Here is a 16,010-nt window from a genome sequence, read left to right as displayed (position 1 = left end):
GCTTTTCCCTAATGTTGGGTAAACTGTAACTTCAGAAATTCAGAAATCCTGAAGGTAAGAAGGTGAAGTGTATTCCTCATTAGATATTCCTTAGCGGTTACCACACATCACAGGTTTCTCAGGTTTTAAATAAGCAAATGAAGTTGTGTGTGAACTAAAGGGGTGTAAATCAGACACTGCTTTCATCTAAACAATAGCCCTTCTTCCGCGTGTCCACCCTCTCTGTGTGCAGATGTCAACGAGTGTGAACAACCAGGCATCTGTGGCCCAGGCCAGTGCTATAACACCATCGGGAACTATACATGTATCTGCCCTGTGGACTACATGCAGGTCAATGGAGGGAACAACTGCATGGGTAAGTCGACATGCTGCACTCTCATGACTGAGTCAAAATAAATCTGTGAAATGGAAGCAATTGCAATTGCAATGATGAATTTTTTTATTTACTTGTGTGTACATTTCTCCCTCTTTCATATAAACACACACACACACACACACACACACACACACACACACACACACACACACACACACACACACACAGACATGAGGAAGAGCTACTGTTACAGGAACTTTTACACTGACAACGGGACATGCGATGGAGAGCTGAACTTCAACATGACCAAAAAGATGTGCTGCTGCTCCTACAACATTGGCCGTGCATGGCATAAGCCCTGTGAACAGTGTCCTGTACCCAGCACTGGTGAGTTCTCGTACACTCAAATACAATATGTGTAAAGTTTAAAAGGAACTAAAAAGTGGGCTTTTATCAACACATGTCCTAATTCCACTCAGATGAGTTTGCAAATCTGTGCGGCAGCGAGAGACCAGGATACTACATTGACATCACCACTGGACGGGTCATCGGTAAGATTTTACCATTCAAAGGTGCTTATGTGGTGAAAAGGAAGGTTTGTGTTGTTCTACCCTTATTTTCCCCTTGTTTATTCCCCATGTACTAGATATTGATGAGTGCAGGGAAATCCCAGGAGTGTGCGAGAATGGAGTGTGCATTAACATGGTCGGCAGCTTCAGGTGCGAGTGCCCCATTGGTTTCATCTACAACGACAAGCTGCTGATTTGCGAAGGTAAGGACTGCACTGTATTTAAGATCTAGAGAAGGTCAGTCAATAAACATTTATTTTTTTTTGTTTTTAAATACTTATATTTATACAATTTTTTTGTGAAAGTGTCACCAGTCTCTATCCCTGTCATTGTCAGATATTGATGAGTGTCAGAATGGACCGGTTTGCCAGCAGAACGCTGCCTGTCTGAACTTGCCCGGAAGCTTCCGCTGCGAGTGTAAATCTGGATATCGCTTCACCTCCACTGGACAGTGTCAAGGTAAGGCTGCGGTTGGGATCAGCTAGGGCTTTGAACAGGTCAAAAGGTGTCGGCAAAACCCAGATTACACAGTGCATTTTCTAAGATGATGCACAGTTGTGTCCACTAAACCATACACCGTTTTTTTCAACTCCTAATGACCTTGGTGGAGATTATACAGAATCGGTGGAAACGTGGAGCAGGATGAGAGAAAAGATTAAAGGAGGCAGCTTCATTATTTGCACAATCTTGCCAAAAATAATGCAGCACAGGCAACACAAAGACAGGGCTGAGGAGGAATTATTCACAGGGGGGGGGCTTGTTATTAAGGAAGGAGTTGCGATCCGAACAACAAAACATAGTGGTCAGACTCCAGAAATAAATAATCGAAACGGTGGCAATGCTGATCATCCATGTTTGAATGGAATGAAGTGATTAAAAGTGCATTGATTTATGGTGATTTGAAAACAAAAAAGTTATTCTAGAACTGTTGAGAAAAGGGGTTTGATATTAATAGGAAGAAGTTCTTGAAAATGCTTTCAGTGGGACTGTATCACCTCTTTGCAATAATTTTCTTTTGGTTTGACTCTGAATTTTTACAGTGTGACTGACAATGTTTTTTTTCCCTTTTTCAGACCGTAATGAATGCATCGAGAACCCTGGTGTATGTAGTCCTGGTCAGTGCATTGACATGGTGGGGAGCTATCGCTGCATCTGTCCCAATGGCTTCAAGACAACCCGGGACCAGTCAATGTGTGTTGGTAAGTTTTGTCTGTTCTTGCTTGTTTTTTTTGACACACGTTTGTGAGAAAAAGTTGAGGTAAAAGCTGTGATCATGCTTTTCCTGTTTCAGATGTGGACGAGTGTGAGAGACAACCCTGTGGCAACGGGACCTGTAAGAACACAGTGGGCTCCTACAACTGTCTCTGCTACCCCGGCTTCCAGAACTCACACAACAGCGACTGCATAGGTGCGTGTTTCTGTGATATGTGAGTCAGAAAAAAAGGGACAGAGCTATAGTCTTTATGTGATATATTGTGTGTTTTTTTTTTTTTTTTTTTGCATTGATCAGATGTCGACGAGTGTTCCACGCAGAGGGGCTTGTGTCGAAACGGACAGTGTGAGAACACGGTTGGCAACTTCATCTGTGTGTGCCAAGATGGCTACGAGCTCTCTTTAGACGGCAGGGTGTGCACAGGTAAGGAACTGACATTTTTCAGTTGACTTGTTCATCTGAACGCAATATGTTTGTCTTACAATACAGTATAACTTGTATGTTTGCTTTTTTAAGATATTAACGAGTGTGCAGTGAATCCGGGCACATGTGGTGCAGGAACCTGTCTGAATATGGACGGTTCTTACAGGTGCATCTGCCCGCCTGGTTACTATCTCCATGAGGAAACCTGTGAAGGTACGGCGCGCCCTAAAGCCAAGTCCTTTTATGTGTCAAAGTCAATAATCATTAGTCAAAACGTGAGAAACAAAAATAGTTTTTTTTCAGGATTTTTTTAAGGCATCTGCGCGTAGAGGTGAAGCTCACCTGGCAATGCAGAGAACACCTGCTCACATGCAACAAGCGTTCAACATCACAGCTTATGCCAGCACAAGAAGAACATAAACTGCTTCTTGGCCTCCTCCTTCTCCTCATTTGCTTATAGCTGCTAGATAAAAGAACCCCTCTCCTCTCTTTCACACGTGGGAGTGGGCCCAAGCCAGAACACTTGAATTGTTTATATAGTGGGACTGATGAAGAGATATTCGCCATCACATTCCTGCTTTGCTGCTCTGTTCCTAGAAGCAGGGAGGAACGGCACTCAATTCTTAGCATCACTAACAGCAGCAGCTGGTCACTGTGATGAGCGGAACACGTGACATTGACGAGGCTATTCCAGTTAAAAATAAGTGAGATTACATCCTGTTTCATCACATTTGGATTGACCATGACGTACCGGTATATGGCTTTATCCCCTGCAGCTCTGACAGTAGTTCAAATAAAAAAAAATCGATTTTAATGAAGCGCTGCAGGGTGGAGTTCTGACGTAACAAATTAGGAATGGATTTTTTGATAAATTTGATTAGTACATTTCACGGGTTGGTTAACGCCGTTTCTCTTTTTGTGTCAGATATTGACGAGTGCTCCCAGTCGCCTGAGATGTGTACGTTTGGAACCTGCTCCAACACTGAAGGAAGCTTCATCTGTTTGTGTCCCGAAGGCTTCGAGATATCTGCCTCCGGACGCAGATGTTTAGGTAATTGTGTTAGTGTGTGTGTGTGTGTCTGTGCGTGTGTTTGTGTGTGGGTGTGAGAAAAAAGAGTAAAATAGGCTATGACACCATCTTGTGCGTTAAGTTTAAACTGTTAAGTGTAAATACTAGTGTATCTGTATAGTCTGTCTCCGAGTGCTAGTGGAGACTAAGCAGCAGTCAGCGGTGTTAGACTTTTCCTGCTCTTTCATGATAGCACAGTGTGTTCCAGCTGTTTGTGCTGCCGCTGCTTCGACAAGGCCAAGGGTGGCTCTTAACAGATCACTTTTCCATTTCCTCACTGTGTGTGTGTGTGTGTGTGTGTGTGTGTGTGTGTGTGTGTGTGTGTGTGTGTGTGTGTGTGTGTGTGTGTGTGTGTGTGTGTGTGTGTGTCTGTCTGTCTGTGTGTGTGTGTTAATGTATATACATGTGTTTTTTGGGTTGGGTGGAGGCGCACTGATTCCTCTGTTAGGGAGTTCCCCTTCCAAACACTCAAGTGATGACATCATCAGTTCAGTGAGGCAGTTTACAGTTTTCTCTCCAGTGTGAGAAGTGCTCGGCTGAGGGGTTGGGGGATAACCCAGGAGGAGCTGGGTGGAGAGTGAGCAGCATGTGCAGTATAAGAGATTTTCTCAAACCCTGTTCCACTGAAATAAAGCCCTTGTTATTGTTCAAATTGATGATAGACATGAAGACAATGAAGAAAAACATGATGACAACAGTGATAAAAAACAATTACTTGGTATTACTGGTTTGACGAATACTTACACACGTGTTGCAGAATTTGGCTCACTGAGTCAAAACTTTACACACAGGCAGAATAAGACACAACACTTGGAAATTTTTAATATAGTACAGTATATCTAGTTTTAAACAAACAAAGGTATTTATTTTGTTTTTCAAATTCAGCTTTTGGCAACAAAAAAAACAAGAAAACTATTACAGAACAGTAATCAATTCAGTATTTTTGTGTAAACTCACGGGATAAAATCAAGGAAAAATAGATGGGGTGGATGGTGTAGGAATCTCAGTTTATGGATCCTGCCTTCTGTTAGGGTCTTGCCACATCACCTCATCCACGTCACACAAAGTCTTCCTTTGCCAGGCAGCAGGGAAAATGTCGCCTTCCAACTCTGGACTGACCAAACTTTTTTCAGTGAAAGTTGGTGTTTATGCAAATATCCACATTATGAAAGCTACTGTGACTCTCTGCCCAGCCTCCATCATTGTTAGGCCATGATCTATACAGTAACATGTCACACTAAACATTTGAAATAGATGAGTTTGTACTTCTGTGGCTTTTGTTGAGGGTGTGGTTACAAAACAAATAGGTCTTGATGCTTTTGCCATTGCATTCACTTTTAGAATGTGGCCAGTTTGCCAGTAATGTAGGCTATATGAAACAGAAACATATATGTCATTGTACAGTATACAGGTATGTATTGTCTGACCATTCCCCACTACAGTTTTAGGATAAAAATAAAGACATATATTTTAGAGAAACATGGGGAGAGACAGTAAGTTATGACATGCAGCAGTGCTCCCTCCCTGGCTGAAATCGTACTTGGGATATCGTGATAACATGATATGGTATGTGTCTTACCCACTAGGCCACAAGGGCTTTCCAATTAATTATATATATTTTGAATTATGATGCCAGAACTGTTTGGCAAAAATGTCCATAATTATGACAATTAAATATCTGTCACCACCCTTACCACCGTCAGATCTGTGTCACGACATTCAGCTGTAGGCCAAGTCTTGATTAATTTTATGGCTTAACTCCTTAATTCGAAGCTCAATGTTTTTGTTTTTCAGTATTATATTCTGACTCTCTGACTTGAAAAGACACTTGAACATTTGTATGAGATTTATTTCAGTGTACAAACTACAAAATAAGAATGACATATGCACATGTGCATGCACTCACACACACTTGCACAACAGCTGTGCACAGAGCACCATAAATCTCTATTTCGGAAAGGCTGACAAATCAGTTTCATGGAGGAAAGTAACATGACACTCTTTGACATTCTCCTCACAGCACCAGGTGTTGATGTATGTGATCCTTGCCTCTGAGCCAGGTGTCTGTGTGTGTGTGTGTGTGTGTGTGTGTGTGTGTGTGTGTGTGTGTGTGTGTGTGTGTGTGTGTGTGTGTGTGTGTGTGTGTGTGTGTGTGTGTGTGTGTGTGTGTGTGTGTGTGTGTGTGTGTGTGTGTGTGTGTGTGTGTGTGTGTGTGTGCGTGCGTGCGTGCGTGCGTGCGTGTGTGTGTGTGTGTGTGTGTGTGATCTATGGTGGTCAGAAAGCTTATTTGTGTTGAGTTCAGTGAAGGCCAGCTCTAGCAGGAGAGTGCGACCATATGCTTCTTATTACAAGTAAGTGCCTGCCTAGTCCAGGAGGAACAAGAGCCCTCAGAAGCAGAGAGAGAGAGAGAGAGAGAGAGAGAGAGAGAGAGAGAGAGAGAGGGGGGGGGGGAGACTGGCAAACACAGATCACTGACAGATAATTGTCCAACCTTTATCCTCACTGCTGCAAACACTTCACCAAAAAATGTGGAAACTTGGTTTACAAGAGAAATATGTTGTAGTTTTGGTCCATTTTCAGTAACCTACATGGAAGCACAACACTGCTGTCATTATCAAGGCTGTGGCATTTTTTGCCCCCATTAAACTCTAAGCAGGAAAACAAATAAAAGTGGTCGAAAATATGTTTCAGTACTTTTGTCCTCTTTGTTTGTGTGTGTGTGTGTGTGTGTATGTGTGCGCGTGTTAACCCTTAGATATCCGTGTGAATTACTGCTATACCAAGTTTGAAAATGGGCGCTGCCAGGTTCCAAAGCCACAGAACACCTCCAAGGAAGCATGTTGCTGCACTGGAATGCCAGGTCAAGGCTGGGGAGACCCATGTGAAATCTGCCCCAGCAAGGGAGAGGGTGAGCAATAACTCCAATATACATGCAATCTCTCGCAGGCAGTGATGTGCTTGATTGAATGGTAATCGTGACTTTCTCCCATCTCCCGGTTTGAAGAGGCGTATCCTCTTCTCTGCCCCAATGAGGGATATCAACGGGGGCCAGATGATGCCCCGAAAGGTAGGTGTTTGATAAATGCAATGAACCTCCACCGTTCTGTGTCCGTGTTACAGTTGTGGCACAAACAGTAATTTGCTTGATGCATTTTGATTGCAGATATTGATGAATGCCTCAATGACCCTTGCGTAAATGGCCAGTGTATCAACACTGACGGCTCCTTCCGCTGTGAATGTCCCATGGGATACAGTCTGGACAGTAGAGGAGTCGTGTGTGAAGGCAAGTTTACGCACTTCTTTGTTATCTATCTCTCATTGACTCATCTTCCTCTGTTCGTATCTTTCATACTCCCTCACTGATCCATACACCTGGTAGATGTTTGTCTAACACGCTTAAAGGTGCAGTGTGTACAATGTATTGGCATTTTTCACAACAGACTTTGCAGAAATGTAATATAATATTCATAAGTAAGATTTAATTAGTGTATTATCGCTTGAAAATAAAAGTTGTTGTTTCTATTATTACCTTAGAATTAGGTTTTATAATCACATAGAAGTCGGTCACCCTCCACGGAGGCCACCATGTTGCACTGTCATGTTTCTACAGTATCCCACAATGGACAAACGGCCATACACCTTTTTATCATGTTTTGATATAGTGGGTGTCCTGGGGAAATGCACCTGTTGGCGGACGAAGAAGAAGTACTATAGATTAAATAACTTAATATATATTTTCCTCATCACTTGATATTTTGGAAATACTTGAGGCAGTGGTGGATGATGTCATCCTTACTTACTAGCTTGTTGTCCTTGAAAGCCACTGTATCTTCTCTAATTATTCGAAAGCTAGGGGTTACCGAAGGGAGCTTTCACCGCTATCACTAAATATTCTGATATTACACACTGCACCTTTTTAAAAGGGGTTTATGCAACTTTCTTCAATACAGACACTAATGAGTGTGAGGTCGGCAGTCCTTGCGGCAACGGCACATGCACCAATGTCATCGGCGGTTTTGAGTGTGCGTGTGACGATGGCTTTGAGCCTGGCCCGATGATGACCTGTGAAGGTATGTGGGAATTTTGTCTGCACTATCAATTCCAAAGTTCACAGTCTTTGTAGTCCACTGTAACTTGTTGCTTTACTGTTCCTTGTCCAGACATCAATGAGTGCTCCCAGAACCCTCTACTGTGTGCCTTCCGCTGTGTCAACGTGGTGGGCTCGTACGAGTGCAAATGTCCCACCGGCTACGTGCTGCGCGAGGACAGGAGGATGTGCAAAGGTATACTACAGCTATATGACTTCACTCGGCTTTTCTAAGTCATAGTTGGACCTTGTGGAAAGTGTTGGTAGAAAATAAACAAAGTACCTCGCGGAGACATGCCGGCCCCATCCATAAAGTTACGTAACGCACTATCTATGCAACATCCTCAAGGGTTCTCTGTCTCGGACCAACTTATAACACTCTGTGGAAACTTTAAGCGGCCGAGTCACTGTTTATACCTCGGCTCTCTCAGATAGCCTGGGGCACCATAGCAATGGTTGTATTTGGAGGGAAGCGCCCGAGACAGGAGGAACTTGTCAATGTCTATATAGCGTCACTGTTTACATTAGCGCTCCAAACAGACCACCAAGCCTCCCACTACACAGCCTGTTAGCACTACAGGGCTCAGTGTTTGATCGGGCAGTTCCATTAAACTATGAAGTGTTGCATTGTGTGTGTGTGTGTGTGTGTGTGTGTGTGTGTGTGTGTGTGTGTGTGTGTGTGTGTGTGTGTGTGTGTGTGTGTGTGTGTGTGTGTGTGTGTGTGTGTGTGTGTGTGAGCGTCTGGGTTACATCACTGGTGTAATTGTTGCACATGCATGCGTACTCAGATTGCTTCATACTTTGTGTTTCCTTTTATTCAGTAACCGTCTACGTTTGTTTTTCCAGACCAAAATGAGTGTGAAGATGGTATAGATGACTGTGCCAGCAGAGGCATGACCTGCAAGAACCTGATTGGTACATTCATGTGCATCTGTGCCCCTGGATACACACGCCAGCCCGGCGGAGACGGTTGCATTGGTGAGATTATCGTAGTGTCCTACTGTAGGAAATATTAAGCTGTCATTCCAGTTTATGGACTAAATTCTAAGCTTGATTTGGAAAATCTGCACAAAGCTTGTTGTGTCTCTATAGATTAATATCACGTCCTGGTAGTTTTTTGACCTTTGCTGTCATACAGTGTCCTTGATCAATATCATCATATACAACATACTGTATCCTCTCCATTTGAATATTTGTACTATGCTAGCAAATACTAGAAGCTTCAGTTAGAAATGTCCGGGGTTCACACTTGAACCTAGTATTGAAGAAATACTAGGGTGTGTGTGATGTGATACTTCTTGGTTCTTTAAACTTTCCGTGTGTGTGTGCTTGTGTGTGTTTGTTAGATCTGAATGAGTGTACAGCCAAACCAGGTATCTGTAAGAATGGCCGCTGTGAGAACACAATAGGAAGCTTCCGCTGCAGATGTGACCAAGGATTCAACGCTAACCCCACACAGACTGAATGTATTGGTACGTACCCTAACTTATTTGAGTTCAATATCAATTGAATTATTTATTTATTATTATGAGGATTAGGTTTTGTTCAAACTGCCTCATTAATTTAATTTGTTCAGATAAGGATTTATTTACATTACACTGGTATTATAATACTGTATATAAATATAAAATGTTAAGTCTTGGCTAACTAGAGGGTAATCCTCATTTTTTTTTATCTCAATGGGACTTTCACCACTGTCTCGTTAAAAACCATGTGTCTGTTACTGTCAAGATAGGGACAAGGCAATCCGTTCAAGGCCTTCCTCCCTAATCTAAATATATATAGTGTCTGGATAGACTTGATGTGCTAAACCTGGTGAGAAAAACTCCTGGGAGATTTTGTAAGCGCTGTGGTTCTTACGGCTATCTTACTCCTTACAGACAGGAGTGATAGAGCAGTGTGGGGTTATCTGTTTTACGTCTGGTTTCTCTGAGGCCAGGTCCTGTCTGGGTGGTTTGCTCTGCTTTCCTCAGGCTTAACCTCTGTTTTGTTCGTCCTTGACTTTTTTTTGTCTGGCTCATTTTATTTTATACTCTCGTCTCTCCCACCCTCCAGATAACCGAGAAGGCTTCTGTTTCACTGAAGTTCTGACGACTCTGTGTCAGATGACTTCCAGTAACAGAAACTTGGTGACCAAGTCCGAGTGTTGCTGTGATGGAGGCAGAGGCTGGGGCACCAACTGTGAGCTGTGCCCCCTGCCCGGGACAACACAGTATAAGAAGATGTGTCCCCTGGGCCCTGGGTACACCACTGATGGCAGAGGTAGGCTATCTAACTTTAATTTAAACTGAATGTCACTACAAATAATTGACAGAAAACAATCAACTCAAGATTATCTTCAGTAAAATGAGTGTGTTTACTAATAGAGCTAACAAGCTATGTATTGAATCTCAAATTGCTAAAGTGACCCTAGTGGTAGTTTTGCTTGATTTAACAATAATCCTCAAGTCACTAGTGTTTCCTATGTTAAGTTGTTAGAAATATTTCCTGCAACCAATCATCTGTTTTTGCATTGAAATACCCCTTAGTTAGTGCATGTCCCTGACAAAAGTGGTTTTTCAAAATGGTCCCTGTTCAAATTTAATCACCATGATCAGGTGCCATCACAAAAGAAAACCTTTTGTTCTATGTGTATTGAAATGATTGGAACCCCTCCAGATGCATAACATGATATTAATGACTCACTGGCATGGTTCTTTACATTACTAGTGATGGGTGTTAAATGACCAGAAGCCTGTTGTTGGCTGTTATAAACACTTTCAAAGCATTGATTCTCTACCAGTATATAACTTTCCTTGATCTCGTCTAGATATCGATGAGTGTCGTGTGATGGGGAACTTATGCAAGAATGGTCAGTGCATCAACGCATTGGGCTCCTATAGCTGCAACTGCAAAGCTGGTTACACTACTGACATCAGCGGCACACAGTGTGTGGGTAAGGTTTAATTTCAACCTTTGGCACATTACACTTTATGGACCCTTTTTTTCTTACCATGCCTACCTCCCGCTCTCATTCCTGCTGTCTAGGAAAAAAAAAAAAAAAAAAAAGGCTGAAACTACGTGGGTGGACTGCCTACACACTCCCCTGAAAAATGCAGCCCGAGTCTGTCCGTCTCATCAGCTCCTCTTATGGAATTTCTGGCCACGGGATCAAACTCTCACTCACTCTGTCTGTCTCGCCCTCCCTCCCTCTCTCTCTCTCTCTCTCTCTCTCTCTCTCTCTCTCTCTCTCTCTCTCTCTCTCTCTCTCTCTCTAGATGTGGATGAGTGCATACAGGCACCGAAGCCTTGTAACTTCATCTGTAAGAACACAGAGGGAGGCTACCTCTGCTCCTGCCCACGCGGATACATCCTACAGGAAGATGGCAAGAGCTGCAGAGGTGAAACTCGCACACCAACACTTCTGTAGATGAACAGAAGGCTTTCATTACAAACCCACACTAAAGGTGGAGTCAGCAAATCTTTTAGTCACAAAGTCACATTTAGTTAAAAACAGTGAATATCTCCTCACAATCCATTGCTTTTACGTGCTGTGTTTCAGAAGAAAAAAAACAGGTTTTAAGACACAGCCTAGGCTCTGTAAACTGGTATGTAAACAAAGGATACGTAAACAAAGGGGGCCCACCGTAGCTAGAAACATGCCTGTTTATAGAGCCCAGGATGTGTATCAACACTAACACTGGATTTTTTTTTCAATGCATGCACAGTATAGACAGGTAGTGGATCGTGAGGTGATATTCACTGATTTTGTCGGAAAGGGATTATCTCAACAAAATGTCTCCAGTATCACTGACTCCACCTTTGGGGCCATTGTAGCCAGATCCGATGAGTTCAGTGGCATTCTCTTGGAATGAGAGCGCTGTTAGTTGCAGCAGGTACTTGGCTGCAAGACAAATTCCCCTCCCGCCACCACCACCTACGGGGACAATAAAGTTGAAGTTGAAGTTCTTGCTTGACTTAGTTTACAGGTTAGAGCCACTGTAGTGCTGAGTGTGCCGGGCCCTCTGCCAGTGTTCTGCTCACTGTCCCAAGACGCTCCGTTTGGACATTTGGTCTGTCTGTCCAGATATGCACATGTTTGTCCAATGAACGTGTATGACCTATATCCAGGGCCTGTGACACGGTGCATCTGGAAGGCGTCTCTGTTTATCAGGCTTGTTTGTGAGTCTAAACAAAGTATTGCACACTGTGTTCACTTTTCTTGGGGCCTGCTACATCTTTATTTACCATAGCTGCAGTTTCCCCCTCTGCAGTTCCCCCTCCATGTTTCCGGTGTCTGGTTCATTTTGCAGTTCATTTGTAGGTCAGTGACTGTAGAAGGACTGGAATTTGACTCACAGAAAAAAGAGCAGCCCCAATACAGTAGTACATGCAATGATCTGACACAGCACCTTAAATGCACTATATAAACTACTAATGAGAAGTCCTAACTGTCCTGTTAAAAGTATAGCTGATTACATGTTGTGCAACTTCTCTCTCTTTCAGATCTGGATGAGTGTTCGACCAAGCAGCATAATTGTCAGTTCTTATGTGTTAACACCATCGGAGGGTTCACCTGCAAATGTCCCCCTGGTTTCACCCAGCATCATTCTGCCTGCATCGGTAAATGAACACAATGTAGAATATAGATAGACTGTACTTCAAATATGTTGTAATATGTTGTAATAAGCATTGCTCAATTCTCAAAAGGTACACTATACATAGTGTCACTCCTCTCCCCTCAAGAGGCTTTTGTCTATTGCCAGGTCGTCATTTTAGATCTTAAAGCTTCTTGAAACTGGGTTGTAAATCATAAAAATCAATGTATGATATCAAAGTCAGTGTCTCATTAAGCTTTCAAAAAAGTCTGAGTCTGCCAGAGCATAGCCCACACTCATCTAAACCAAATTTCTTTAAAATGCTTCAAACTCAGAATCCTTTATTTGTCATTAAACAATGTTCATCTAGATTAAAATGAGCTTTTCCTTGAGCAGCATAAAAAAACACACTTCTGCAAACAACATTCAAACAGCGTTGGTACCAATATACGAACGCTTTTTGAATGTTGTTAGATGACAATATCTTTCGTTTGGAATGATAAATAGCCTATGCCTAATTCTTTTTAGATGCTTACTATCACGACCTGCCTTGTTAAATAAAGGTTTTATAAAATGAATAAGACTTAAACAAGTTCCACTCCCATATCGCTCACCCTGTGTCTAATGCTCATGTAGTTCCTTATAGTATCTGCCAGCACAGCTCATAAAAGACCTCTTGTCTTACCTTTACTAACTCTCGTTCAGAGTTAATGGATTCCGGCTGATATCCCACTGATCTTATTAGGCTGGGCTGGTTCGGAGTCATGTCAGCTTAGCGATGCTTTGTTATGGAACTTTGCAGTGGATCGCCATGACTACCACAAGTCTTTTTTTTTCCAGACCATAAAGTGGCTCCCATGACCTCACATAAGGTCCAAAAACAAGGTTCCCTTTAGTTTTGACTGTAGGAACAACCACAGGCCAATGACATACAATAGGTGTGTATGTCTTTCTGGCAGTTGGAGAAAATTGACGTGACACTCGTTGACATCATGCCTCATTTACTACCGCTGATTTGCTTAAGTGTAGGACACAGTCACCCTAACCTCCTTCAGGGCACGTGCTCGTTGGCCACAAATATTGAACACTTTTCCAGACAAAGCATCTGCTCCTTAAAGCTGTAAAGAAGTACTTGTCCTCATCCAGTATAATCATTTTGACTGATCCTTCCTTTAAAGAAATTGCCAGGTAGAATTTCCCGTTATTATTTTTTTAACACAATATACCACTTGTTGACACACACAACGATTTAAAACTGGGAACACATTAGAAAAGACTTCTAAAATCTCAGGCTTGGGCCGTGAAAAGACCCAGGATCTTGCATAAAACAACTGATATCAAGAGATTATAGCCCTCTCTCCGCTTTGATCTGAGCTGCAAAATAGCATCAACTACATGATTGTGTTCAGATTTGCATCGATTCCAGTCACAACACTGGAACGTGTTCTTTCAAAATAATCTTGACTAAAAGCATATTCCCGGGCGTTGGGAGTAGTTTTTTTTTCAAAGTATTTTTCCAAAGGTCAATAGTTAACTTTCACACTTGCACTCTTTGTGATCATTTCTTCTGGTCTGAGATCAAATAGGTATATGAGAGACTTTAGTCCTAAACTAGTGGAGACTGTGAAACAAATCGTACCAACAGTCCATGGCGACCTGCCATCGAGAACAATTCGAATCTCCACACATTTCTAAATGACTCAGTACATCCAAATGAGCTTTTATTATATCTTGTTTCCTGTTTTACCCTGGTCTGAAAGCTTCCCTCCTCTCTCTGTGTAGACAACAATGAATGTGCTTCAGACTCCACTCTCTGTGGCTCCAACGGTGTCTGCCAGAACACTCCAGGGAGCTTCAACTGCGACTGCCAGCGTGGATTCTCATTAGATCCCAATGCCCAAAACTGTGAAGGTCTGAAACACTATCCATACCAGCTTCAGTATCAGCTGATTCACTACAGAAAAGTATAGGCTCTTAAAGTAGCTTTGTTGTTTGTTTTTGTCCCTGACAGATACAGATGAGTGTGAAAGTAACCACAGGTGTCAGCATGGATGTCAGAACTTAGTGGGTGGATACAGGTGCAGCTGTCCACAAGGCTACCTGCAGCACTACCAGTGGAACCAGTGTGTGGGTGAGTTATTACCACAGTTTTATTTTTATTAGCAACTATAACAATTCCTTCCTTTTGGGGCATCCTGATGACTTGGTTGCCAAAGTATGTACAATGCAGCCATGGTGTTCTGGGCTAGAGTCTGGTCTGGATGCTTTTAAAAAAAAACATCCTTAACCTCTTTCCTCCTTCAATTAAAATATAAATATGACCAACATGTTTTTAATTTCCTCTGGAAGTACAACCCTTCCCTTACTGTGGTAAGGTCATGAGAAAAGGAAATATAATGTTAAAACTAAAAGGCACAATATCCTTATTTACAACCTTTAAAATAAAACCTACACTTAGTTTTATCATATATTCACACATAGAAAGAAACAAAAACTATGTGGGTGAAAAGACAGACCCTTATGTAAATATCTCACTCTTATGGGACAAAGTGGCTTATTCAAGTAGGGACGAGAACCAAATACATAGATGGAGGAAGATCTGTAAAAAAAAGCACATTAAATAATAAAATTGCTGAGCCGTAGACAAAATATTTGTTACTTGTTATGGTACGGTGTTTGTGTGTGCCTCTGTTTACCCCCCTAAACAATGATCTCTTGTCGGTTTAACCTCTATTTTAAGTTTGCATCTCTCACACATAGTATTTTGCGACAATCACGTCAGACTTTCCCAGTATTGTTTGTCTGCCCGTCAACTGGAATGACCTTTTTTTTTGTTTGTTTACTTCCCGTCCAACCAACTTCCTGTGACCCAGATGAGAACGAGTGTCAGAACAGCCAGATCTGTGGGGGAGCGTCCTGCCACAACACCCTGGGAAGCTTCCGCTGCCTCTGCCCCACCGGCTTCAACTACGAGCAAGGCAGTGGAGGCTGCTCTGACGTCAACGAGTGCTCCACCACCCAGAACCCCTGCAAGTTTGGCTGCTCCAACACCGACGGGGGCTACCTCTGCGGATGTCCGAATGGCTACTTCCGCGCAGGACAAGGGTAAGTGAGTGAGTGAATGGCTGTGTGTGTGTGTGTGAAACCTTTATGTGGGTGTTTCTAGTTGACCGATGGGTTTGTGTCTTGTTTTCAGGCACTGTGTCACAGGGCTGGGCTTTACTAGCGGTGGCTCAAATGTCCGTGAGGGAGGTGAGGACGATGATAATTCTTTGTCTCCCGAGGCCTGCTATGAGTGCAAGATCAACGGCTATCCCAAGAAGGGACGCAAACGTCGCAGCGCAACGCAGAACGATACTGTGGAAGACATGCAGGTAACAGAATAGAAAAGAACGGTATAGGATAGTTTTTTTGTTATTGAACTGTTTACAACAAAATTTAGCAGCAATCCTCAAGGTGCTCAATAAAAACAGAGCCTTATGAATATGTAAGAAAAGGAACAATATATACATAAATATAAAACAATATGTAAAGTAGAAAAAGAAGAGAATTCTAAATATGAAAACGTTACAGTAAAATATTTTAGCAGCATAGTCAATTTGTATGTTATCTATCTGCCTGCATGATAATTTTATCCTTGGCAGTGTGGGAAAGGCCTTGTAACAGCATTCAGACATTTGGGGTTCTAAAATGTACGGGAACAGTTAACTGAACAAGTACAATATGAAAAATCTAAGTCACTTACAGTATAGTGTT

The 16,010-nt window shown here is 42.4% G+C and overlaps 1 protein-coding gene across 1 annotated transcript in view; it reads left to right on the top strand.

The window, feature by feature from the left end:
• fbn1 (fibrillin 1) overlaps positions 1-16,010 on the top strand; it is a 61,343-nt gene that overhangs the window by 43,491 nt on the left and 1,842 nt on the right. Inside the window, exons 41-65 of the mRNA XM_080025901.1 lie at positions 233-355; positions 545-703; positions 796-867; positions 963-1,088; positions 1,222-1,344; positions 1,959-2,084; positions 2,177-2,293; positions 2,396-2,521; positions 2,615-2,734; positions 3,447-3,572; positions 6,346-6,498; positions 6,595-6,657; positions 6,754-6,873; positions 7,541-7,660; positions 7,751-7,873; positions 8,524-8,655; positions 9,024-9,149; positions 9,733-9,939; positions 10,487-10,612; positions 10,935-11,057; positions 12,163-12,279; positions 14,037-14,165; positions 14,266-14,385; positions 15,128-15,359; positions 15,451-15,628. Coding sequence (XP_079882027.1) covers positions 233-355; positions 545-703; positions 796-867; positions 963-1,088; positions 1,222-1,344; positions 1,959-2,084; positions 2,177-2,293; positions 2,396-2,521; positions 2,615-2,734; positions 3,447-3,572; positions 6,346-6,498; positions 6,595-6,657; positions 6,754-6,873; positions 7,541-7,660; positions 7,751-7,873; positions 8,524-8,655; positions 9,024-9,149; positions 9,733-9,939; positions 10,487-10,612; positions 10,935-11,057; positions 12,163-12,279; positions 14,037-14,165; positions 14,266-14,385; positions 15,128-15,359; positions 15,451-15,628 — 3,287 coding nt within the window. The remainder of the gene's footprint in view (positions 1-232; positions 356-544; positions 704-795; positions 868-962; positions 1,089-1,221; positions 1,345-1,958; positions 2,085-2,176; positions 2,294-2,395; positions 2,522-2,614; positions 2,735-3,446; positions 3,573-6,345; positions 6,499-6,594; positions 6,658-6,753; positions 6,874-7,540; positions 7,661-7,750; positions 7,874-8,523; positions 8,656-9,023; positions 9,150-9,732; positions 9,940-10,486; positions 10,613-10,934; positions 11,058-12,162; positions 12,280-14,036; positions 14,166-14,265; positions 14,386-15,127; positions 15,360-15,450; positions 15,629-16,010) is intronic.

The sequence above is a fragment of the Ammodytes marinus genome (assembly GCF_949987685.1).
Source record: "Ammodytes marinus genome assembly, chromosome: 1".
Taxonomy (NCBI): Eukaryota; Metazoa; Chordata; class Actinopteri; order Uranoscopiformes; family Ammodytidae; genus Ammodytes; species Ammodytes marinus.
Note: the sequence above shows the minus strand (reverse complement) of the source record. Positions and strands in the feature narration are given on the sequence as shown.